The following is a 23408-nucleotide window of genomic DNA, read 5'->3' on the forward strand; positions in this document are numbered from 1 at the left end:
TTTTAATTCAGTAAGTTGCTAAGAAAACATTTCTTATTTTCAAATTAGTTTAACTTGGTAAAATGAAAATAACTTTACCTAGAGCTCACAGGATATATATATGTTGATGCTTTGGAAAATATTGCTAATAAATTGTTAGAAAAAAAAAAAAGAACTAATAATAAAATGTACAATTTAAATGAACCCTGCAAGTAGTGAATAAAAGCATGATCTCGGAGCAGTATGCAGGTCTCAGAGACGCTAGAGAAACGCTGCTGATGAAGCTCACCAGAGTTGTGTCCCTCACACAGCAGCTGCAGGAAGCGGAAGAGGTCACAGGTGAACTCGTCGTCTCGCAGGACCTTCTCACCTGCGCAGCAGAGTCAGACTCAGAACACAGCGAGTGTAAATGAGCTGATCCTCAGACGCCTGCTGTCAGACTCCATCAGCACACAGCACTGACACCAGCACCACGGGTGGAGCTCAATACACCCTTAAAACTCCACACAGCAGACGTGTGCTGCTGTCACTCATTTACCTTGACACCAGCTGGTTCCTATTATTATTCTGCTTTTATTTGCCTTTGGATTCTGTACAGCACTGTGTTCTATTTAAATGTGCTTTAAACACAACGAATTAAAAGCTATTACAACATTCAGAGATGTAAAAATGCATTGATTTAAAAATAAAGATGAAACGCATCAAATCTGACTTTTAATAATTAACACTGGTGTCTTTATAGGGGTCGATATTAATTAATGCATTACTTATCATGAACTAACAATACACAATTTACTTTTTTACAGCGTTTATTATTAATCGTTGCTAACATTTTGTAACAGTGTTATTTGTTATGTTAAATTTATCAATTTATGTTAGTTCACAGTTTGTGATTTAAAAAAATTATTTATTCATGTTGAAATTAACATTAAGTAGAATAAATGATGTAGATTGTGGATTGAGTTATTATCATATTTGATGCATGTAATAAAGTTAAAGTTAAAAAAGTCTTCTCATAGTGCTGTGGCTTCAGTCTGAGAGATCTGACAGAGACGTCTGGAACATGATGGAGAATCTTTCTGAATGTCACAGGATTGGAGCTCTCACAACCATCAAAACCTCCAGGAAATCACACAGACATGATCCTCTCACAAGCCGACCTGAAAGTGCTTGACCTTTCTTTAGTTTAGAGTAACTGAGGGATCCTGCTGCTCCCTACATAGACAGCAAGTTAGGATGCAAAGAGTGGATGATTTATTAAGGCAAATTCATGTCTCAACGACGGGTGAAAAAGTGAGAGAAATGACCGGGCAAACCCTATTTCGGAGGACAAACACACTTTCAGCTGAGCTTCTGTGACTTCAACTACACATTACTACAACTCACTTTAATGGAGCATGCAAAACGAACAAATTACACAGCTGCTGTGCATTTACTACACATTATGATAAGAATATACATGTAAATCCACAATAATAAATATGAGAGATATCTGTGGTTTGGTTGGACTTCCTCTGGTCCATCATTAAAAGGTCAAACTGAACTGATGACGCGTCGACAGAAACACAGATGGATGACAGGAGAGAAAACACAACACTGATCTGCAGAAGAACACAAACAAACACTCGGAAGAGAACATGTAGGACAAAGAAACAGCCTGACCATCAACAAAAAGAAGAAGAGTGGAGCAAACAGCAGGAACGACAGCACACGACACCGACCAATCAGAGCGGAGGAGGAAGAGGAAGAGGAAGAGACTGCTGCTGAGAGACCATCATCAACATCATCATCATCCTCTCAGAGCAGCTCGGCCACAACAAACCACAGAGACACGCTCCTAACCAAACACCCAGCCGCTGCGCCTCTGACAGGAAGAGGAGAGCAGGAGCAGGAAGGGGAGGAGCTTACAGGCTACAGATACGCCCACTGCTTTTGGAGACTGCAACAGTAAACGGGTGTTTCTGCATGACTGCCACTCCCTCACCCGTCTCATTAACTAAAAACACTTTCACAAAAACCTTGTTTGTATATGTAGATTGTACCTTATGTGTAGATTTCAATCATTAAATCCTCATCCCAGAACTGGACGTTCAAAAATAAAAAATTCAAAATAAAATCCTTTGTAAAAAAATTACTCAAAAAAAAAAAAAGAAAAAAAAATTATCAAAAACTATAAAAAGAGAGTACTCTAAAATAAATAAAAAGAGAGTACCGGTACTCTAAAATAATAAAAAGAGAGTACTCCAAAAAAAGAAAAGTCTAAAATAATAAAAACACGTTACTCCAAAATATACTCTAAAATAATAAAAAGAGAGTACTCCAAAAAATACTATAAAATAATAAGAGAGTACTCCAATAAAAGAAAAAATACTCTAAAAAATTAAAAGAAAAAAAATACTCCAAAATAATAAAAAAGAGAGTACTCAAAAAATATTCTAAAATAATAAAAACACATTACTCCAAAAATACTCTAAAATAATAAAGAGAGTACTCCAATAAAATAAAAAATACTCTAAAAAATAAAAGTACTAATAAAACAATAATCTAAAATAATAAAAAGAAAGTACTCTAAAATAATGAAAAAAAGAGAGTACTCCAAAAAAATACTCTAAAATATAAGGAGAGTACTCCAAAAAATACTCTAAAATAATAAAAAGAGAGTACTCCAAAAAATACTCTAAAATAAAAAAGAGAGTACTCCAATAAAAGAAAACATACTCAAAAAAAGTAAAAAAATACTCGAAAATAAAGCGAGTCCTCAAAAAATACTCTAAAATAATAAAAAGAGAGTACTCCAAAAAATTACTATAAAATAATAAAAAGAGAGTACTCCAAAAAATATTCTAAAACAAAAAGAGAGTACTCTAAAATCATAAAACGTTTTACTCTAAAGAATAATCATTTTACTCTGTAATAATATTTTATATTTCTCTACAGTAATAAATATATTGTTCTAAATGAATGATAAACATTCCTCTGAAATGATAAAAAAAATTGAAAAGTTCCTCTAAAATAATAAATATGAAAATAATTACTAATAAAAATATTACTGTAAAAAGGTAAAAAATATTCCTCTAAAATAATAGCTATCACTCTAAAATAATAAATAATAAAATTTAATAGTACTGTGAAAATATTAATAATATAAAGAAAACAATATTGCTTTAAAATAATCCTAATGATAATCTAAACAAAGCAAAATGAACATTTCTTCAGTTTTTTCAGTATAATTAACAGTGTCCACATACTATTTTATTTTATTAGGAAATAAAATTCTGGCTACTAGCTAGAGTTAAAAAAAACAAAGGTGTCAGTAATTTAAAAAAATTTATTTAAAATGTATATAAAGTTTAATTTCACAGTTGAAGAAACACCCCTAAATATGAACTTACTTCGCACGTCAACACTGCTGTTTCCTGTTATCGGTGAAGTGGGTAAAAATATTGGTCAAATGGATTATCGGCCTCTCGAATCAAAACAGAGTCCCTGTTCTTTCATCTAGAACGACAGAAACTGTGCAAATCCTGAGAGCAGAGCGGAGACGCCGCGTGATTGGCTGCTGCTCTGGGGGGGCGGGGCATGTGACAGGAAACGCAGGGCAGAGGGAAGGTGTTGGGCTCAGGGCCTGAACAGTGCTCACACACAGCTAAACCACAGCAAAATGGCAGAAGGCATAATTACCACGCTCATGAGTGATGACTGATAAAGGGGAAGACGGTACGGAAAAAAAGAAAAAAGGAAAGAAAAAAGTGAGAGATCATACAGGTCACAAGGTCAGTCGCTGTTGATTGGGAAATTCAGACTTGGACTCAATCAGCACCATTCTGAACAATCACAACACATTTCATCTGTCCACACCGTTCACAGCCAATCAGAGCACAGATGCTGTTTAACCAATCAGATTTCACGCTGGGACAGAACCCCGACACTGAACTGTGATCAAGAGTCTGACTTCAGCAGAAATGATGCTGACTGAATCCAAACCTGAGTGAAAAAAGTGCAGAACTGTTTAGAGAGGGATTCATGACAAAACAAGTCCAAATTCAGAGAGAAAGAAATAATCAGAGGAAGAAGGTTAAAGGAATAGTGCAGACAAACAGGAAGCTCCTGGCATGGTTTACTCAGCTTCACTTCCGCTCAAACCTCCTCAGTGGAGATGATTCACACAGCATCATAAGACCTGGATCATAGTGCAAAACTCTGTTTATGAGGAGTTTGTGTCCTTTCAATATAGCAAATATAAACTCTATCTATCTAAAACATTAGTCTATAATAATAACATTCTCTAAAATAATACTCTACTAAAATAATGAGAAATATTACTCAAAAAAAAAAAAACATATAAATGAAAATCTTACTCTAAAATAATACTCTTAAGTACATCAATTAACATCTAAACAAAGGGAAGTAGATATTTAGTGTTGGTTATTTTAAAACATCAAGATCAAAAAAACGAAAATGGCAAATGCTACCTTGTCCACTAGCTAAAATAAAACAGTTTAAATATTTTATTACAGTTAACATTTATTTTATTTCACGTAAAAAAATGTTTTTTTATTTTTATTTTTAAATTTTAGTTATAATTTTTTTTACGAACTGTCTCAATCAGCATCTACTCAGTATTTATCTTTCAATACATAAATATTAAGATATATTTACTTCTTATTTAAAACTATTTAAATGTTTAACCATTGCATTCAGAAAAATGCATAATAACTTATTATTATTATTATTATTATTTCGCCAGCTCTGAGTCTGGGTCATGTAATTCTAAAAATGATTTAAAACGAGTGAATGTTGATGTTGTGCTCCACTGAAGGTTCAGAGCGACGTGACGAGGACTAAACGATGACAGAGCGTTCATGTTTGGGTGAACTAGTCCTTTAAAAGTCATGTTACAACACAGCAAACATAAAGAAACCTGAAAAAGAATATAAAACCCATGCTTCATCTCTCAGACTCAAATGAAATGAGCTTTGAAAATAAGTTCAGTTCACTTAAAATGGCAAAAGCATCACTTCTCAAAGACAGACTTGATAAAGACAGCAGATGTTAGGGAAGGGATAGTGTCTCACGCACACTTCTGAGGGATCTTTTCTCTCATTGCACCCTAAAATCATCAGGAGCTGGTTTTAGATTCATATCTATCAGTATTTCTGCTTATAAACGTCTGAAGACCGTATCGAGCATTCATCATCATCATACACTCAAACGTACACAAACATAAAGAAAAAGGAGAAAATAATCTGACAAAGACATCTTCAGAATGGATTCTGGGATACGTGTCATTACTGTAGTTTTAAATCAATAATTGAACTAAATTAACACAGAAATGGCATGATAAATCAAGAGGAATGAAAATGATGATTATCTCTATCACATGACAGAATTACACAGATCAAGCTCTAATCATAGTTATGGATTATAAATCATAGAAATCATACCTGATCCCTCCTCCGTCACCATCCCGAGACCTTCAGCTTTATTCTGCCTCTCGAAGGCGTTGAGATCTAGAACACTGGAGCACAAACACTGTTCAGTATGATCACACACACGCACACACACACGCACGCACACACACACAGTCATGTGACGCTCCGCAGGAAGTAGATTTACCTGCACGACTGCATCAGCCCCGCCAGACTCTGGAAAAAGCCCACGTCCCGTTTGTCCTTCAGGTAGTCCAGCATCTTCTGCAGGGGACGACAAAAACACACAAGCGTCTCAAACTCAGCACAGAACATGTCCCGTCCACACACTCCACACACCACTGGGGATCTTTCTGTACCTTCTTGTTGTTTTATTGCATGTATGTTATCAAGTGATGCTCTGATATTGTTTTTTAACCAGTGTCAGAGTCTAGTGCTGCGTTAATACCCACTTCTCTTTTTAAGAATATTCTATTGGTTTTCTTTTTAACACTTGTATATCGATTGCTTCTACTGTCCTCATCTGTAAGTCACTTTGGATGAAAGCGTCTGCTAAATGACTAAATGTAAAGTAGAAACATAATTCTTTCAGCCGTTTAAATGTTTGAACAACTCAGTTTTTATTTATGTGATGATGAATTAATTGATTATTAAATAATATTTTGGTTTCAGTTCTCAGCCAAGTGCATCTTGAGTTTCTCTAAACTGATGAAGTGAACTAAACGCAGCGTGTCTGACTCAGACGGAGGATGATGTGTGTGTCACCTGCTGGACGGTGGAGTTTCCTCCATTCAGGATAGCGATGCCCAGCTTCAGCGTGGAGGCCACCATCGGCCCCATCTCTCCTGCACAAACACACTCTCATCAGTCCACCATCAGCACAAACCTGCATCAGCTCGCTCTCTCACAGATTCCTGACCTTTGCTGGCGCTGATGGTCTGCAGCACCATCTCCGCCGCGCCGCGGTCGTGCAGTCGGGCCTGTTGATACAGCAGCTTCTGCTTCTCCATCTCTTTCTCCTGCAGGACAGATGAAGAGCGTCTCACAGCACACACACCACTCACCAGTGTGACCAAACACACCGTTCTTCAGGTTGTGTGATGCCATACACATAATGTGCTTGAGAACTGAAGGTCAAAGCAATTCAAGCATGCATGTGCAAAACCATGTGATCTACAGGAGATCAGGACACATGAGACTTTGTCTGAGATGCTTCATGATCTTCAAAGAAAATCAAACTCAAAGTGTGCGAATGCATCTAAGATCCAGTCACCTACCTCAAAACTCTTGACCTCTTCTTCATCCTCCTCCTCTTCATCATGACAGCTCTGTGAGTGTTCATGCAGACAGCACAGGATCAATCCGAGCGTCTCCCACAGATGAGCTTATAAAGGATGTTAAAGGAGTCTTACCTTAGCCATGATATCAGCGTAAGCCATGTAGAGATGGTCCTCCTCCAGTTTACTACAACAAACAGCAACAGCAACACTAGATCAGCGACAGAATGACATCGATGCCATGGTTTGGACTGATCATATGAACTGAACCCACCATTTCTCGGTCAGCGCGGTTCTGCTGAACAGTTGTATGAGCTGGTGAAGCGGGTCGATGTGTTTGGTCATCTCGTCCTCCTCCGACGGCTCCTCTCCACCCGGTTTCTAAAACACCACAGATTCTACTCATTCTGGTTCAAGGTGTCAATTAATCTTTTGTTTGTAAAATGGCACATTATGCAGCGATATCATCTGAAAGTCCTGCTCTGCATATTGTGTGTAATAAATACATACGGCCAAATCCTCAATCAGCTTGTCCTCAAAGTAATGCTCTTCTGTCTCGATCCAGGACTTCTCATAGCCCTGGAGGAACAGGTTCACAGCTCTGTGCCTGAGAATCAGAGAAGCAGAATCAGAAATCATTGAGATCATCGTCAGACATCATAGATCCAGGAGACATCAGATCTTCACCTGGGCAGGTTGTAAAGCGGTGCCATCCTGAAACAGGCCACTACGGCTCTCTTCCTCTGTTTGGACAGCAGCTTGTGCCACACGGCCTTTTTACTGCGCTGAGGATGTTCCACCTGCTCAGACAAACATCACAGTGTATTGCATCAAGATATGAAGATACGAAGTTATTATAAACATCAACATTCTGACTTTCTGTAAAGTTGCTGTAAAAATTGTTTCTAAACCAATTGAACTCATTAACATATTCCCCGCCCACATTTACCCTGATGACACCTGTAGGCAGATGTCAGCCAATCATAGGAGAGCTCATTTGCATATGAAATTCTGACATTTCAATATTTAAACAAGAAAACAAACTGCTTCGCTGGAGTAACATGAACCTGATCGAGGTGGAAGAGCACGTGTGCGATGTTCAGCACTCTGTGGACGGTCTTCTCGGGGTCAGACGTGTTCTCGCTGCGGTTGGGCATGTCTTTATACAGCGCCATCTGCCAGCGGATCGCAGGATCCTCCAGCTGCACACACACACACACACACACACACACACACACAGATGAACGGTGTGCGCTTGTGAGGCGGGATTTCTTTGGACTGATGACTCTTTATCCACTTTAAGCGGATGATGACTCTCTTGACCAGCTTTTTGAAATGTAAAGCGCAGTACTGATGCATGCAGACGGACACATGAGGGATTAGACGGAGATGAAGTAACACACATGCAAGAGGTCAGGGGTCAATGACATGCGAGGATGTCCGGGACCACAAAAGAAAAATCTTGTTTTTATTTTGGCTTTTATTATATTTTAAAATTGTGTTTTAATACTTTTAGAAATTTAGAAATAATTTAAAATAATTTAAAGAATGTAATAAATATATTTAAATACTTAAATGTAGATACAGATATAGATGTATTTTTAAAATTGCATGAATTTAAACATTTTGTTAAATGTGTGTAATTGCCAAAAAATAAAGACAATGCCATTTTTCTACTTATTTGAACAATGTCTAAAACTTATAAGAAGCACTTCCTGTGTCTGTTTGCCCCTTTAAGAAGAATCATTTTATGTATCCCCCAACTGTAAGTGGCTTTGGATATAAATGTATGTAAATGTAAACATTATAGTCCAGTCACCTTTACATCTAATGTGCTTTATTAAAAACAGATAAATAGCAAAATAGTGTTTCAATGATGCAAAGAAAATTCAGTTGTGATGTAAAGCAGCTCTATAAAGAGGACAACAGTATTCAGTCAATTATACATTATTTATCAAATTTATTTAAAATTATTACATTATATTTATTTGATTTTTTAACTAGAAAATATGCTTAGTTGTCAATAAAATACGGTATTGCAATTAATGCCTTTTTTTAGAATATAATATTTTATAAGTAATTATTATATTTAATTATGTGTAAATATTTAATTTAAATAACATAAATACATTTAAATAAATTAACTAGAAATTATACATATTTTTATGATTAAAAAAATGCACTTTTTGGAAAAAAAATTCTATTGCAATTAAAATAATTTGGAAATGCAATCAATGTTTTTTTTGTTGTTGTTTTTTTTAATGAACAGACAGATCTGGACACAAAACGAGCATCGCATCATTGACCCTTAAACGGTTTCTGATCACTGGTGCTGCTGTGTTTCTGTGCAGTGATCAGAAGCACAGGACTAAAGGGGTGTGATGAAGAGCAGAAGAAGAACAGATGAAGAGCAGACGAAGAACAGACGCAGAGCAGACGAAGAACAGACGAAGAGCAGACGAAGAACAGAAGAAGAGCAGACGAAGAACAGACGAAGAGCAGATGAAGAGCAGATGCAGAGCAGACGCAGAGCAGACGAAGAGCAGACGAAGAACAGACGAAGAACAGACGAAGAGCAGACGAAGAACAGATGCAGAGCAGATGAAGAGCAGACGCAGAGCAGACGAAGAGCAGACGAAGAACAGACGAAGAACAGACGAAGAACAGAAGAAGAGCAGACGAAGAACAGACGAAGAGCAGATGAAGAGCAGATGCAGAGCAGACGAAGAACAGACGAAGAGCAGACGAAGAACAGACGAAGAACAGACGAAGAGCAGACGAAGAACAGATGCAGAGCAGACGAAGAACAGACGAAGAGCAGACAAAGAACAGACGCAGAGCAGACGAAGAACAGATGCAGAGCAGACGAAGAACAGACGAAGAGCAGACAAAGAACAGACGCAGAGCAGACGAAGAACAGAAGAAGAGCAGACGAAGAACAGAAGAAGAGCAGATGAAGAACAGAAGAAGAGCAGATGAAGAGCAGACGTGGCTCACCTTTCCCTGCAGGTGGAGGTTGTTTCGTATGGTCTCTCGCACCTCGTCCTCAGTGTCTTTCTGCAGAACAGGTTCAGCTTCATCACACACGGCTCTCAGTGACGTCACTAAAGCAGAAGTGTGTGTTCATGCTGTACCTGTGTGAAGCGGCTCTTGGCGAGTCCGATCAGCTCCTGGTCTCCCGGTGCACAGATGTTCAGTCCCACAGGAAGTAAGCGTTTGAGAGCGGCGACGATCAGCGATGTCTGGAGGGAGTATCTGTCACCGCGCTTCTTCATCTTCTTCCTCTCCTGATCCGACACGGCTCCCTTTTTACACATAGTACCATCATTATGCCAAAATATTCTTTAATCTACCTTACATTTACACGAATACACCACAATCATTGAATAATAGTGTATAAATCACAATATCATGTAATATCACAATGACAGCATCACTGCACCAGAGTACAGTCGTTTATATAAGATCAGCTTTGACTGACACAGTCATATAACGTCAGATGTTCAGAAACCATCACACCGATGGAAAGTGCACAAGTTGTGTGTGTGTGTGATGCCATACCTTGGACATCTTGGATTTGGTATCAGTTATGAGGAAGGACATGTTGTTGATTTCATTCTGAACCACAAAGTTCTGCTCTTCTCTTTTAAAGTTCTGTTGGGGAACAAACAGAAAATTAATCACATTTGTAGTTTTCAGTAAAGACTTCAGACACTCTTGATGAAAAGTGATGCTAGTGAAGAGAAAAGATGGGCTCCTGTGTGTGTCTGTGTGTGTGTGTGGCTCACATGTGATTTGGCCCAGAATATGAAGACTTCGGCCACCATACGGAATAACTCCTCTGCCTCAGTGTTCGGCTCCTTCAGCCACTTCGCTCTGAAAGACAAACACAGTGACTGAGGCGTCTCTCGAGGGTCGATCGCAGCGCACCTGAGCGTCTCTCACCTGTTGTAGTCCACGAAGCGTATGAGCAGCGGGTAGAAGGCGTACAGGTCTCGCACCAGGACCGTGAACTCATCCAGGATGAGGAGCTCAGACTCAGACATCTCTCCTCGTCCCTCCGCCTTCATGTGCTCCTCGTCCTGCAGAACCGTCGCCGCCTTCTTCTTCAGCTTCTCCATCAGCGGCAGGAAGTGAGTCTTCAGCAGCTGAGAGCGCGCTTTACCGATGATGGGCTGAGAGAACACTGAGACGCACAGAGATCGGGGTGTATTCGTGGGTGTATTCACAAATCATTTTATCTGACCACAACGAGTTTTAGGAGCTAGTTTTAGAGCTCAAATGCTTTGTGAAATAATTTTAGGAGTTATACATTTAGGACTGACACGTCCATTATTTTTACGATTTTCTACTAAATCAGTGAGTTACGAGCTACTTTTATCTTTAAGATGTTATCTGATTATGTAATTAAATTTCATTTAAATAAAAGAGCTAATTAGGAATAAAGATTATTGCATTTATTGTATTTAATCTATGCCTTAAGAGAATTTCTTGACTTTGACTTGTCTAAAAACACAGTGTGTAATACATGAATTGAAACTCTTTATGTGATGTTTGAGAGAGCGTCTCCCTTCATCGGCTGCACCTGCGAGTCTCTTCATCCAGGCTCCCTCGTCGATGCCCAGGTTGTTGTAGATGATCTTGAGGATGTTTCCCAGCAGTGTGTTCATGTGTTCGGAGGTCAGCGAGGTGCAGCAGCTCTCGGAGCGCTCCGGGACGCTCTCGGGTCCGTGTTCCCACCAGTGAGACATGTAGCTGCACAGCATGGGCAGCAGCACCTCCATCACATGAGGCATCTGTGTGTAACGCATGCCAGACTCGGCCAGCTCCATGATCTCCTCCAGCGCTCGCTCCAGAGACGGCACCAGAGCACACACCTCGTCCACCTGAGCGGGGAGACCGAGCGCTGCACACACACACACACACACACACGCGTCTGCATTAACACAACTATAATAGTAAACCACAACAAACATATACATAAATATAAGATTCCTTCACCAAAAACCAAAAAACATATTTCATCACAAACATCCAAAGTTATTTCAAGCAGTCATCTGAACGGATCTGAATAATGAGACTCTTGTTCTAAGAGGATCTGCTGTATAGCTGAAACAGAGATTAAAGTGTGTCGTACCTGTTCGTTCTCGAGAGCTCTTGCAGTTGTATATGGAGAATGTGTTGTGTCTGTTCAGACTGGGCTCCAGGAAGGCCACAGGAAACGCACCCGAAAACGCAGCCAGACACTCGCCGAGAGCCGGACGCTGCCTGAACACAACACACAACGGTCAACTACGGCACACACACACAGACAGACACACACACGCACACAGACACACACACACACACACACACACACACACAGACACTAACACACACACACACACACACACACGCACACAGACAGACACACGCACGCACACAGACACACAGACACACTCACACACACACACACACACACACACACACACACACACACACACGCGCACACAGACACACACGCGCACACAGACACACACACGCACACAGACACACACACACGCACACAGACAGACACACGCACGCACACAGACACACACACACACACACACAGACACTCACACACACACACGCACACACACACACACACGCGCACACACACACAGACACACACACACACAGACACACACACGCGCACACACACACACACACGCACACACACACACACACACACACACACACACACACACACTCACTCACACAACATCAACTACGACCGCTCACACGCGCGTGCACACACACACACACACACACACACAATGCCCTTTAGCACATCTATGACCCAGGAGCACTAAACCTTCCTAAGTGTCAATTTTTCTAAATGAATAAATGATCTCTCCAGTGATGTGTGAGGAGGACAATATCTGTCTGAGACACAACTATTATAAATCTGGAATCTGAGGGAGCAAAAACATCTAAATATTGAGAAAATCATCTTTAAAGTTGTTCAGATGAAGATCTTAGCAATGCATATTACTAATCAAACATTTTTTATAAAAAGTTTTGATATATTTACAGTAGGACATTTACAATATATCTTCATGAACATGATCTTTACTTAATATCCTGATGATTTTTGGCATAGAATGATGAAGTGTATTGTTGTCTGTTTCTACAGATATACCCAGAGACGTAAGACTGCTTCTGTGCTCCACGGTCCGCTTCAGTCTGTTTCGAATCACTTTGCTTCAATAAGAATAAATCGCTTTTTTCAGGATGAATCAATTTGTTTATAATTCATCATTTAATTTATGATGAATTAATTTAAGATGAATCTTTTGTTGACAGGATGAATCACTCTGTTCTATTCCTCATTTGTAAACTGCTTTGGATTAAAGTCTGCTAAATGAATGAATGCAAATCAATCAGACGGTTTATTACCTCTCAACATAAATACTTTTACTGGTTCCAAGCGAGTACAAACTGTTGAGAATCCGATAGCAGGAAACCTGGACATCATCCACTGCAGGAACGACACAGAGAAGATGAGGTCTGAGACACTGCTGTTCAGTGATACCAGACCATATATAACTGCTGCTGCCACTCACGTATGAGATCCTCTCCGAACAGGTTCTGACCGATGTGTTCGAACAGCGACGAGAGGACGGGCAGCAGAGCGATGGTGGTGTAGTTGATGATCTGTGTGACTCCTTTGGGCTGCGTCCGTGTGTGTGTGAACTGACCCTGTCGCAGGTTCTCCATCGTCTTCTCCAGATCTTCTGCTGCGTTATCAAAAAACATCCTCAGAGCCGCTTTGACAGAGTCCTGGCCGGTTTTCATCACGGTCCTGGAGGACACAGAGATCAACGGAGATCAGTCTCATCGTGTACATCGATGTCCTTCAGGCAGTAAGTGTGAATCTAACACAGCAGGATCTAGGAGTGTGTCTGACTAACCTAGCGTCCAGCGTCTGTCCCAGGATGTGCAGACAGTTCACGATGGACGTGGCATCATTCCCTGAGAAACACGACACACACATGACTGATCTCAGACACACAGACACATACACACTGCAGTCTCACTAACAGCCTCTCACTTTAAGCTAGAGTTCCCAAACATAGACGTGTCTCTTCACACAGCCTTGAGTCTAATCCTGTCTGAGCTCAGATGAACAGCTTCAAGAGCAGGAAACTGATGTCAGTCTCAAAAACAGTAAACGTGACAGACAGCACCTTACCAAAGAGTGAGATCCGGTGCCGCACCAGAACGGCCAGCTTACAGAACAGACTGAGAGTCAGAGAGAGAGGAAACATCAGGATGAAGAGGAAGACAGCACGAGAGAATCTGATGCTTCATACACACTTCACTTCCTGCAAACTGTTTTATTTTATGCAGACTGACGCTGCACGTGTTTAGTGGGACTGAAGACACACACATCACCTGGTCACCATCTCCTTCTCTTTATTGGAGGCGTGGCCGCCGCTGCTGATTGGACGAACGGCGGTGGACAGGAAGTAGAGCCGATGGTTTTTGAAGTACTGGTCCACCAGTGGCAGCACAACCTGGAAATAAGAGAAATGAACGAGCGGATCAGTGAATGAATTTAAGCACTGACTGACATGAAGTGAGTCCATCAGACGAAGCAGACCTTCCCGAAGAACTTGAACTGCTGCTCGTGGGGGATTTTCTCTGCTTTGGGTCGAATTCCAGCATCTGAGATAAAGACGAGAAGCTGATGTGATGAAGGTGATGATGACCAGTGATTCTGAGATCGATACAGGCTTTGAAGCGAGTGTCTCACCGTACTCCAGCATGTGTGTGTGAGCTTCATCCACATACGTGATCAGCTGCTGCAGGAACGTGTAGGCGAAGCGTTTCTCTATAGACGGAGCGTCCAGATCCTGTTCCTTCATAGCCCTGCTCACACACACACACACACACACACACACACACACACCAATCTGAGGATTCTGAAGGAAAACCTTTTTTTGAGAATTACACTATTGTTCATAAGTTTGGACTCAGTAAGGCTTTATAAAAATGTTATTCTAAATTTTCTATTCATCTGTAAATCCTGAAAAATAAATTTTTCACAGTTTCCACAGAAATATTGTGCAGCACTAATCAGAAATGTTTCTTGAGCAGTAAATCATCATATTTTCATGATTTCTGAAGACTGAAGACTGGAGGAATGATGCTGAAAATACAGCGGAGCATCACAGAAATACATTACACTTTAACACAGAATTATAGCAGAAGAGACGTCTTGCATAAAAACATTTTACCAACCCCAAACATAAACTCAGACACACACACACACACACACACACACAGTCACCTTGAGACGCTGTATCCGTTGATCTGAAAGAACTTAAGGATGTCTTGTGCTTTCTCTCGGTCTCTGGATTTCTCTTTGGCAGTTAGAGTGTCATAAGGAACCAGTAGTGGATGACTTCCTCCTCCTGACACACACACACACACACACAGGTGATATGCAGCCCTGTAGCACCATCTAATGGCTGTGCTCATGTTTATATGTATACTCTGTAACGTTTGTGAGCACACCTTTGGATTCCAGCTCCAGTTTTTTCTTCTGAGCCCAAATGTTGTGATAGTTCTCGGCCAGCAGCTCCGCCATCGTCTGCAGAACACAAACACAATAAGGTGTTTCAGACAGGAAACAGAACGAGCTGGGGGCGATGTGTGAAACGCGTCACTCACATGCAGGTCTCTGGACAGCGTCACGTTGCTCATGTCGACCGGCCGCGGGCTGAACCCGTGAGCGCCCTCTATGGAGCGCTGCAGGAGACACCAGAGGTCAAAGGTCACGCGCACTGAACCTCACATGAGTCTCTGACAAAGACATCACCATACAGCTGATTCTGACCTGACTGGACAGAGAGATGCGGCGCGTGCGGTTGTGTAACGTGGAAGCGTCGCTCTCTCTCATCCTCTCGATGCTCCAGCCCCACGACAGCATCGTCTTCAGACTCTCTCTGATTGGCCAGCGGTACACCTCCTTATCCTGAAACACAGAGGCATGCTGGGAAGTCTACTCCTCGTTCTGAGTGTGATCGCTGAACGCTTTCTGTACCTTCTCAGATAAACATTTGTAGGGCTTGAGCACCGGATGAACTTTAGATGATTCACACATCTGCTCTCCATGAACCCATCCGACGGCAAACTACAGACACAGATCAACACGTCAGATCCACACGAGAACACCTGCTGCTTCCAACAACACTGGCACAACTACACTCAACATGAGAAAAGGTTTGCATTGAACAAATTCAGCAAATAACTGAAAAAAACAATGATAAACTAAAATGATATTTAAAGCAATTAAATAGTAACAGTTTTCAATAAGGTCCCATTCATTAATATTAACTTCTAGAAACGCTCTGTTGTGTGATGGCTCAAAATGAACTTATGAATCATTTTTTGAATCGTTCTGCACTGATTCAGTTGAGTCTGAATGAATGAATCAAACTCAGTGCTACTTATGAGAGAGAGGAACATTCTAGATCACCTTTGATCATCGATTCAGATCCTTTAAATGACATTATGGCTTTGATTTACTACATCACTACTGCATGGAATGTAGCACTGAATCGTTTAAATTGCATCACTAGAAAAGTTACACAATTATAATAACTCCTGAGCTACTGGAAAGTAGTGATTATTTGGTTATGTCCTCCTAAACACAGCCAAAAAATATAAAGAAGAGAAATAAAGTTCAGTGACTTTAATAATGAAAAGAAAGCAGCTCTGACCTTCTCCATGGACCATTTCTCATGGGAGTATTCTGCATATTTATTGATGAAATGATCGAGTTTCTCAGGAACAACAACACTACAGAAACACAAACACAACCACACTACACACATCTGAAAAAGCTTCAACGCTCATGTTTAGAGGAAAGGCTTCAGCGGACGAGCTCGAGCTCAGTCTGACCTGCTGGTGTCGGCGGGCTGCGGGTTGAAGTTTCCCTCGGCGTCCATGGAAGACTGCTTCTCCATCATGGCCATGTAGTTTGACTCCATGTAATCAGGAGGTAAAGCTCCGCCCACAGCGCTCAGACACGGCAGCGCCAGCTTGAACAACTCCACCTCGTACTTCTGCACACACACACACACACACACACACACACACAGCTCAGATTCAGCAGACAGTGAAGCTACACGTCAGCTCGGGCTCCGCTGTACCTTTCTGGCCAGAGCGTCAAAGATCCCCCAGAAGAGCTTTCTGGACAGATGCAGCTCCTCGTCCGAGGCCACGCCGAAGCTTCCCCATCCTCCGGACAGACAGTAGTACTTCCAGCAGCGCTCGTAGTGATTGGTCAGGAGCTGCGGGAGGACACGCCCACCAGAGCTCAGTCACTACAGCACATGACTCCTGATGTGAACGAGAGATCAGACGCGTCTCACCTTCAGGGGCATCTTAGTGTGTTCGTTGAGCACAGGAACGTCAAACACCAGACGCCTCAGCAGATGCTGCATCATCGAGGGACGCAGTTTACTGCAACACAGACACCGCTAACACGCTACAGATCTCACCCAAGCTGATTCAGAACATCGATTTGTTGATACTGTGTATGTGACTCAGGAGCACAAAACCAATACTAAAGATTTATACATCATAAATCATAAACCATCTCTCCAGTGATGTGTGGTTTGTTCAGAGGACAATATCTGTCTCAGATACAACTATTAGAAAATCTGGAATCTGAGGGAGCAAAAACATCTAAATACTGAGAAAATCATCTTTAAAGTTGTTCAGATGAAGTTCTTAGCAATGCATATTACTAATCAAACATTAAGTTCTGATATATTTATGGAACTTTAAGGGAATGGTTTATGTAAAAGAAAAAACTCTTTAAAGATATGGTTTGGAATTTAAATCTACAGACGCAAACATAACGTGCAATAAAATAAACAATGTGCATTTTGGATGTTTTCTTTCTGCTAGAACACGTTATGGAAGCTAAATAAACCAAGATTAGTTCATAAAAAGTTGGTCTTGCCTGTAGTGTGTCACCTAGCAGTAATAAGTTATTATTAATATATTAAAATGCATCCAAAACACTATACTAAAACTCTACTCTAAATTTAAATACTAAAATTACACATAAAATCAAAATATCTTTTCCCCCTCAGTATTGAAGAACATACAGAATCAGAATCTTTGATCTTCTGGAATCACAAAACCTTTTTTTAATTTAATTAACATAAATTAATTTAACATAAATATGAATTAAATAAATATACTCAGTTTCTGTTACAGTAGTCTGAAAGCAAGGTGCTTTGTCATAGTTTCAGCAAAATATCAAATGTAATGCTGGACCGCTGGATTAAACAGATTTTGAACAGATTTGTTTTTAGTGTTAGGGTTAGAGTTGTTTAATCCCAGTTTCTACTTGATTTCATGCACAAAACCACACAAGAGCTGCTATCTACTAGTCGCAGCAAGAGCTTGATCTGGTTGTGTGTCAGGCGGTCAGTAACCGGACAGTAACAGTCCTCACCCGCACACGGCCAGCAGACACTCCTCGATGGCGTCTCTCTGTGCTTTGGTCAGACAGCAGCCCTTGGACAGTCTGTAGACGGTGTGCAGCAGAGAGTCGATGAGAGACGCGAACGGCTCCGTCCCGGCGAACAGAGGAGCACATTTGGTGAGCAGCGGCAGGACCGCGGTGCACAGGTACCGGTTCAGAGCCAGAGCCATGTCTGTGGCGCTCAGAGACACCTGGAGGTCAGAGGTCACGCGGGACGAGGAGAGAGGTCAAAGATCAGCATGATGACACACACTCACTGAGGGGTCACGTGACTCACCGTGTCCAATGAGGCGGCGGCTCTGAGGTCAGGAAGAAAGCCCACCTCCAGCAGGTGGAAGAGGAAGTTCTGGTCCTCGATGCCATAAACACGGTCCAGGAACAGAACCATGGCAGCTTTGTGGTCAGGACAGAACCCTGCTGACATATCCGGCTCGATCACAGAACCGTCTGAACACAACAAGAACAGCTGATGAAATACATGATATTGTTTGTACCATCACACATTATTGTCCAGCTCTAATCTGAGATATATATATGAAGATGAACCCAGACGTTCTCTTCTGTGGTCAGACCTTTGGCCAGCGTGGGCATCAGGAACGGGATGCTGATCACTCCCACCAGATCCTCAATGGGAATGAGCGAGCGCAGGATGGCCCGGATACGGATGGCCTCTCCCTTCCCCGCGTGGATCAGCTGACGCAGGAGAACACATCACATCAGCAGGAGAACACAGAAACAGTGAAGATGATTCACACACTCACACACTCACGTGCATCTCTGGAGCGCAGCGGCCCAACAGATCGATCAGAGCGGCGTAGAAGGTCATGATGGCGTTCCCCATGTGGATGGTGTCATCCTCCTCTTCCTCCATGATGTCATTACTATGAGAGACACACAGAGCATCCTCATCAGCAGTGGGTCGGTTATCATCAGATGATCTCCTGATGACGACTCACACATTATAAAGAGCACATCATCATGAGACATTCAGACTTCAGTGTTTGAGTCGTGTTATTAGTCGACTTCTCTCCTTCAAAGATACAGGTCAGATGTGCATATCTCTTTAAGACACTGTGGATGATTTAGATGTATTTGGAGCGTGACCTATTTTATAGGGATGTTTCTGGACCAGAACATCGTGTGTGTGAGACGGAGAGATGCTGATCAAACACTACACTCTCAAAATAAAGGTTACCGAAGGAGGCTTTTGTAGCAATGTAACAGAAGAACCATTTCTGGTTCCCTGAAGACCCTTTCAGTGATCCGTTCTATATTTCTTAGTGTTTAATGGAGTTTTTGTGATGTTCTGTGTGTGTTCTGCGTACAGCGTCCGGCTCTCCTCTGTGCTGGGTGATGGTCCGTCTCTGCTGGGATCTTCTGAGATCTTGATGGCTTCCTCCATCGCCGCCAGCAGCCCGTTCCCGCCTTCTCCTCGCAGGGCGGGGCCAAAACACTCGGGCCGGCGAATCAGGAGCCGCACCACCACGTTAGCGTTCTCCTCCACACTCTCCCCTGAGACACACCAAAACAACAGCGTTCACCCACAGGAACACCCTCATCATGATCATCTCCAGGAGAACACGCTTCAGAGCACCAACCGTTACAGAAGACCGCGAACCGGAGGAAGTCCAGGTAACGTTCACCCTCCACCGGGTTCCAGCCGATGTCAGGATATCCTCTAGACATCAGCATCACACAGCTCTGGAGACCACAGCCGGCCAGATACTGGACCACCTGACACACACACACACACACACAGAGTCAGGGTTCAAGAGCCACATCAGCCAATCAGAGACTGAGGAGAGAGAGAGAGAGGGGCACCTTCTCGAGGTCCGGCTCTCTCAGCGCCAGAGCCAGTTCATTATTGTCCATCACAGACGCAGCGGCCACATCCAGAGGAGTGGACCCTCGCATGGACGGAGACGCTACACAGAACAAACACACGGTTAACTCTGAGCGCTTGCTGACACCTCGCTCTCAAGATCTCCAGCCGTCTTACCCAGACCCACGCTGCTGTTCTCCAGCAGGTAGCTCAGGTGATCAAACATGGCCTTCTGATTCTGACGGCTGATCCGACAGAAGTAGCACAGGAAGCGACAGCAGTTGGCCACCATCTTCGGAAAGGTGATTTCCTGAAGACCAAAGGACACTCGTTCAGTGAATCTGTAAAAACTAAAATAAGAGAGAGCTGATGGTGAGCGTGTGCACCTTGGACTCTCCTCCACCCAGGACGTTCACCATCACCTCCATGACGGTCTCGTGCATGCCGAGCGCTCTCATCAGGTTCGGATGCTGGTAGAACACCTTGTTATTCATGATGTCACTGCAGACAGGTCAAAGGTCACTGAGCCAAACTGCTTTAAACTGAGAATGCTATAGATGTATATATTTTGACTGATTTATTATTTGTCGCATGGCCCCTGCACCTGAGGCCGTGGATCATGAGCTTCTCCTCCTCGCGGCCCATCCTGACGCTGAGCAGAGAGCGGATCTGACCCAGAGACGCCAGCAGGCTGATGGTGTCCTCCACAGAGACGGCGTTGATGGTGTAGGTCTTGGGCAGCGCTCGCACCTGACCGCCGATGCCGTCGTACTGCCGGTGGAGCAACACAAACATGGCCCGCACCAGCTCGGGATCCTCGATGACCGACTCCTGAGCCCAGCGCACCATCGTCTCCGAGATCAGCTGCTGCAAGGTGCCTTCAGACACAAGCAGAGGTCAGGAGGTCAGGAGGTCAGGAGGTCAGGAGCCGCACAATACACTCCTCATCAAGCACACCTAAGCTTCACTCACTGGGTTTCTTTGACTTCTTCTTCTTTGGTATATCAGTCATTTTCTTCTTCAGGTAGGTCACCTTCTCCACCAGAGACATCAGACGGCCCCTGATGGTGAAATCATCTCCATCTCCTGATTTATCATCATCCGTCTCAATACCTGCAGGAACACAGACGCCATCATCAACACATAAAGCACAGAGCATCAATTACTTGATGAACATCAAGATACACTTCTAATGATCATTAATCTGGTTTGAGGATGTTTAGACTTGATCGCTGGTACCACAGTGTGTCATCAGATCTTCATGGAAGTCCAGCAGCTGTTCACGGATGTCCTCTGGACACGGACAGTCCTGCTTCTCATCCTTAAAATTCAGCAGCATGTTGATCTGAGGAAACACACACACACACACACACACACACACATGCGCCAACAACCTTACCTTATTTGAGTGAAATAATGGAAATGATCACAGGAAATAATGTAGGGACAAATAATGAATCTAGAATCGATTTGATCAATATCACTTCAAACTCAAGTTATTTATTAAGATTTACAGATAAAGAGAGACAGAAAAGCGTTAATAAGGAAACGGTGTGAGACGGGTGTAAAGACCTGTTCCTGTGGAGGAGAGCGGAACTCTTTGGTCTTGCGTGCCGTCAGAGCGGCTGACATGTTCAGTGCCTGCATCACTTCATTATAGCGGAAACGCTGGTTCTCCTGAAGATTCGCCACAAAGTCGTCAGAGAAGGCCACCACAGCCTCGATGCGGTGACGCACCTGACAGTCACACAGGTACTGCAGCAGGTGACACATCTGACCACACACACACACACACACACACACACACACCACTCTGTCACACACACAATCACTGGAGGCTTTTTATCTTCTTCAGTACAAATCAAATTCAACAGGCCCTCAATAATTCTACTGACCCTAATAATCTACTAATCCTCTAATAAGAGTTAGTTGACACGTACTTCTGAAATAAAGGGCACCCACAATGTTTTTCGGATCCTCTTCACTCACCTGGAGTTTGACGGGTTCAGGAAGCTTCATCTGCAGAAGTCCTTCTTTGGGCATCTTTCCTTTCAGGTCGTGCTTCTCGGCCCCGCCTCCCTCCAGCTGGCTCCGCCCACAGCCGTCCTCTGGCTCCGAGGCCCCGCCTCCGCTCTCCCCCCCGTCCTGCGAGAAGACGCTGGGCTCGATGAGCTGCAGGATGGTCTTCAGGTCTCCGTTGTGGAAGATGCCCATGATCAGGAGCGTGTAGAAGAGTTTAATGAGCGGGACGAACAGGAACTCGGTGCTGCCGCCCACGGGGTCACGCACGTGCAAGCTTCCCTCCCGCACCGCCTCCGTCAGCATCTCCATCGTGCGGCTCTTCAGCGTCTCCAGCGGGAACTCAGGGCTGTACTGGAAACAGTTACCGTGGTGACCGGCGACGGCACCCACGAAGCTGGGCGAGGAGAAGCGCATGCGCGGCTGCAGAGAGGTGCTCAGGCCGATCCCCGGCAGCCCGTGCTTCTTCTTCTCGTTGGGGAAGAGCGTGATGCTCTTGGTCTCAGGGGTCATGGGCACGATGTACTCAGAGTTCATCATGAGGCGAGCCGTGGCGTAGCTGCTCAGGTGGATGTCGATCAGCAGGTCGTAGTATCCGGTGCGCAGAAGACCCGGCATGTATTTGTTCTGGATGGCGTACAGCAGCTGCGCCTCGTCTACGTGACTGCAGAGAGCGTGAGCCACACGGTTGTTCCCCAGAGCACAGATGGCAGAATACAAGCGCAGCGTGTGATAGTGGAACTTCAACAGCTCTCTCTGCTCCGTCAGCTCCAGGATATCCACAGACCTGACGGACAACACAACATCTGATTCAAACTCAACATCAGCAAAGACACGAGCATGAAAGAGCAGGCCATGGGAGTAAACAACCATCAGCTGGACACAAACTCTATTAGAAACAACAACACTATGGTGAATAAATGAATGGAATAATTCAGACTGAAGCCATATCTAAACCATCTGCTGAACTCTCACTCGTCCAACAATTGATTGAAACTGATACGATTAATAATCCAAAACCCCACATTTCTAGTGGTTTCTGAGCACATTTAGTGGCTACAAACAAATACATTTCAAGTGAATCTGTAAAAAAAACAGACACTTGCTAGCCATATTCTGTTTGCTAATAATATGCCATTAACTCATTCATTACTCACTCAAGAGTTTTATTATCACTCTTGTTTTTCACATATTCACTTCTGGTCAGTTTAGAATAATTAAGATTTTTACTGTTTTTGAAAAGAGTCTCTTCTGCTCATCAAGGTTAATGTGTGTGTGTCATTGTGTGTGTGTGTGTGTGTGTGTGTGAGTGTGTGTGTGTGTGTGTGAGTGTGTGTGTGGGCATGTTT

General features: G+C 42.9%; 1 protein-coding gene across 4 annotated transcripts in view; it reads right to left on the reverse strand.

Annotated features, from left to right (window-relative positions):
- ryr2a (ryanodine receptor 2a (cardiac)) overlaps positions 1-23408 on the reverse strand; it is a 77878-nt gene that overhangs the window by 10411 nt on the left and 44059 nt on the right. For 2 of the 4 annotated variants that reach the window (XM_052612071.1, XM_052612069.1), the window contains 49 exons: positions 22030-22846; positions 21613-21813; positions 21280-21385; positions 21013-21153; positions 20645-20918; positions 20427-20541; positions 20218-20350; positions 20040-20143; positions 19817-19952; positions 19544-19730; positions 18988-19099; positions 18791-18911; positions 18496-18665; positions 18189-18409; positions 17092-17182; positions 16870-17010; positions 16619-16782; positions 16438-16516; positions 15759-15848; positions 15552-15689; positions 15386-15463; positions 15230-15305; positions 15003-15126; positions 14466-14581; positions 14313-14377; positions 14105-14226; positions 13902-13951; positions 13621-13681; positions 13273-13511; positions 13106-13187; positions 11823-11953; positions 11271-11591; positions 10631-10871; positions 10474-10561; positions 10247-10339; positions 9820-9990; positions 9683-9742; positions 7753-7887; positions 7373-7485; positions 7196-7292; positions 6960-7066; positions 6821-6872; positions 6686-6736; positions 6328-6427; positions 6174-6253; positions 5596-5672; positions 5424-5497; positions 3661-3678; positions 269-349 (listed from right to left, as the gene is read on the reverse strand). In XM_052612071.1, the coding sequence (XP_052468031.1) occupies positions 269-349; positions 3661-3678; positions 5424-5497; positions 5596-5672; positions 6174-6253; positions 6328-6427; positions 6686-6736; positions 6821-6872; positions 6960-7066; positions 7196-7292; positions 7373-7485; positions 7753-7887; positions 9683-9742; positions 9820-9990; positions 10247-10339; positions 10474-10561; positions 10631-10871; positions 11271-11591; positions 11823-11953; positions 13106-13187; positions 13273-13511; positions 13621-13681; positions 13902-13951; positions 14105-14226; positions 14313-14377; positions 14466-14581; positions 15003-15126; positions 15230-15305; positions 15386-15463; positions 15552-15689; positions 15759-15848; positions 16438-16516; positions 16619-16782; positions 16870-17010; positions 17092-17182; positions 18189-18409; positions 18496-18665; positions 18791-18911; positions 18988-19099; positions 19544-19730; positions 19817-19952; positions 20040-20143; positions 20218-20350; positions 20427-20541; positions 20645-20918; positions 21013-21153; positions 21280-21385; positions 21613-21813; positions 22030-22846 (6644 nt within the window). The remainder of the gene's footprint in view (positions 1-268; positions 350-3660; positions 3679-5423; positions 5498-5595; positions 5673-6173; positions 6254-6327; positions 6428-6685; positions 6737-6820; positions 6873-6959; positions 7067-7195; positions 7293-7372; positions 7486-7752; positions 7888-9682; positions 9743-9819; positions 9991-10246; positions 10340-10473; positions 10562-10630; positions 10872-11270; positions 11592-11822; positions 11954-13105; positions 13188-13272; positions 13512-13620; positions 13682-13901; positions 13952-14104; positions 14227-14312; positions 14378-14465; positions 14582-15002; positions 15127-15229; positions 15306-15385; positions 15464-15551; positions 15690-15758; positions 15849-16437; positions 16517-16618; positions 16783-16869; positions 17011-17091; positions 17183-18188; positions 18410-18495; positions 18666-18790; positions 18912-18987; positions 19100-19543; positions 19731-19816; positions 19953-20039; positions 20144-20217; positions 20351-20426; positions 20542-20644; positions 20919-21012; positions 21154-21279; positions 21386-21612; positions 21814-22029; positions 22847-23408) is intronic. The other 2 variants (XM_052612070.1, XM_052612068.1) reach the window with 1 other exon arrangement.

This window comes from Carassius gibelio, chromosome A12, assembly GCF_023724105.1.
Source record: "Carassius gibelio isolate Cgi1373 ecotype wild population from Czech Republic chromosome A12, carGib1.2-hapl.c, whole genome shotgun sequence".
NCBI classification, from domain to species: Eukaryota; Metazoa; Chordata; class Actinopteri; order Cypriniformes; family Cyprinidae; genus Carassius; species Carassius gibelio.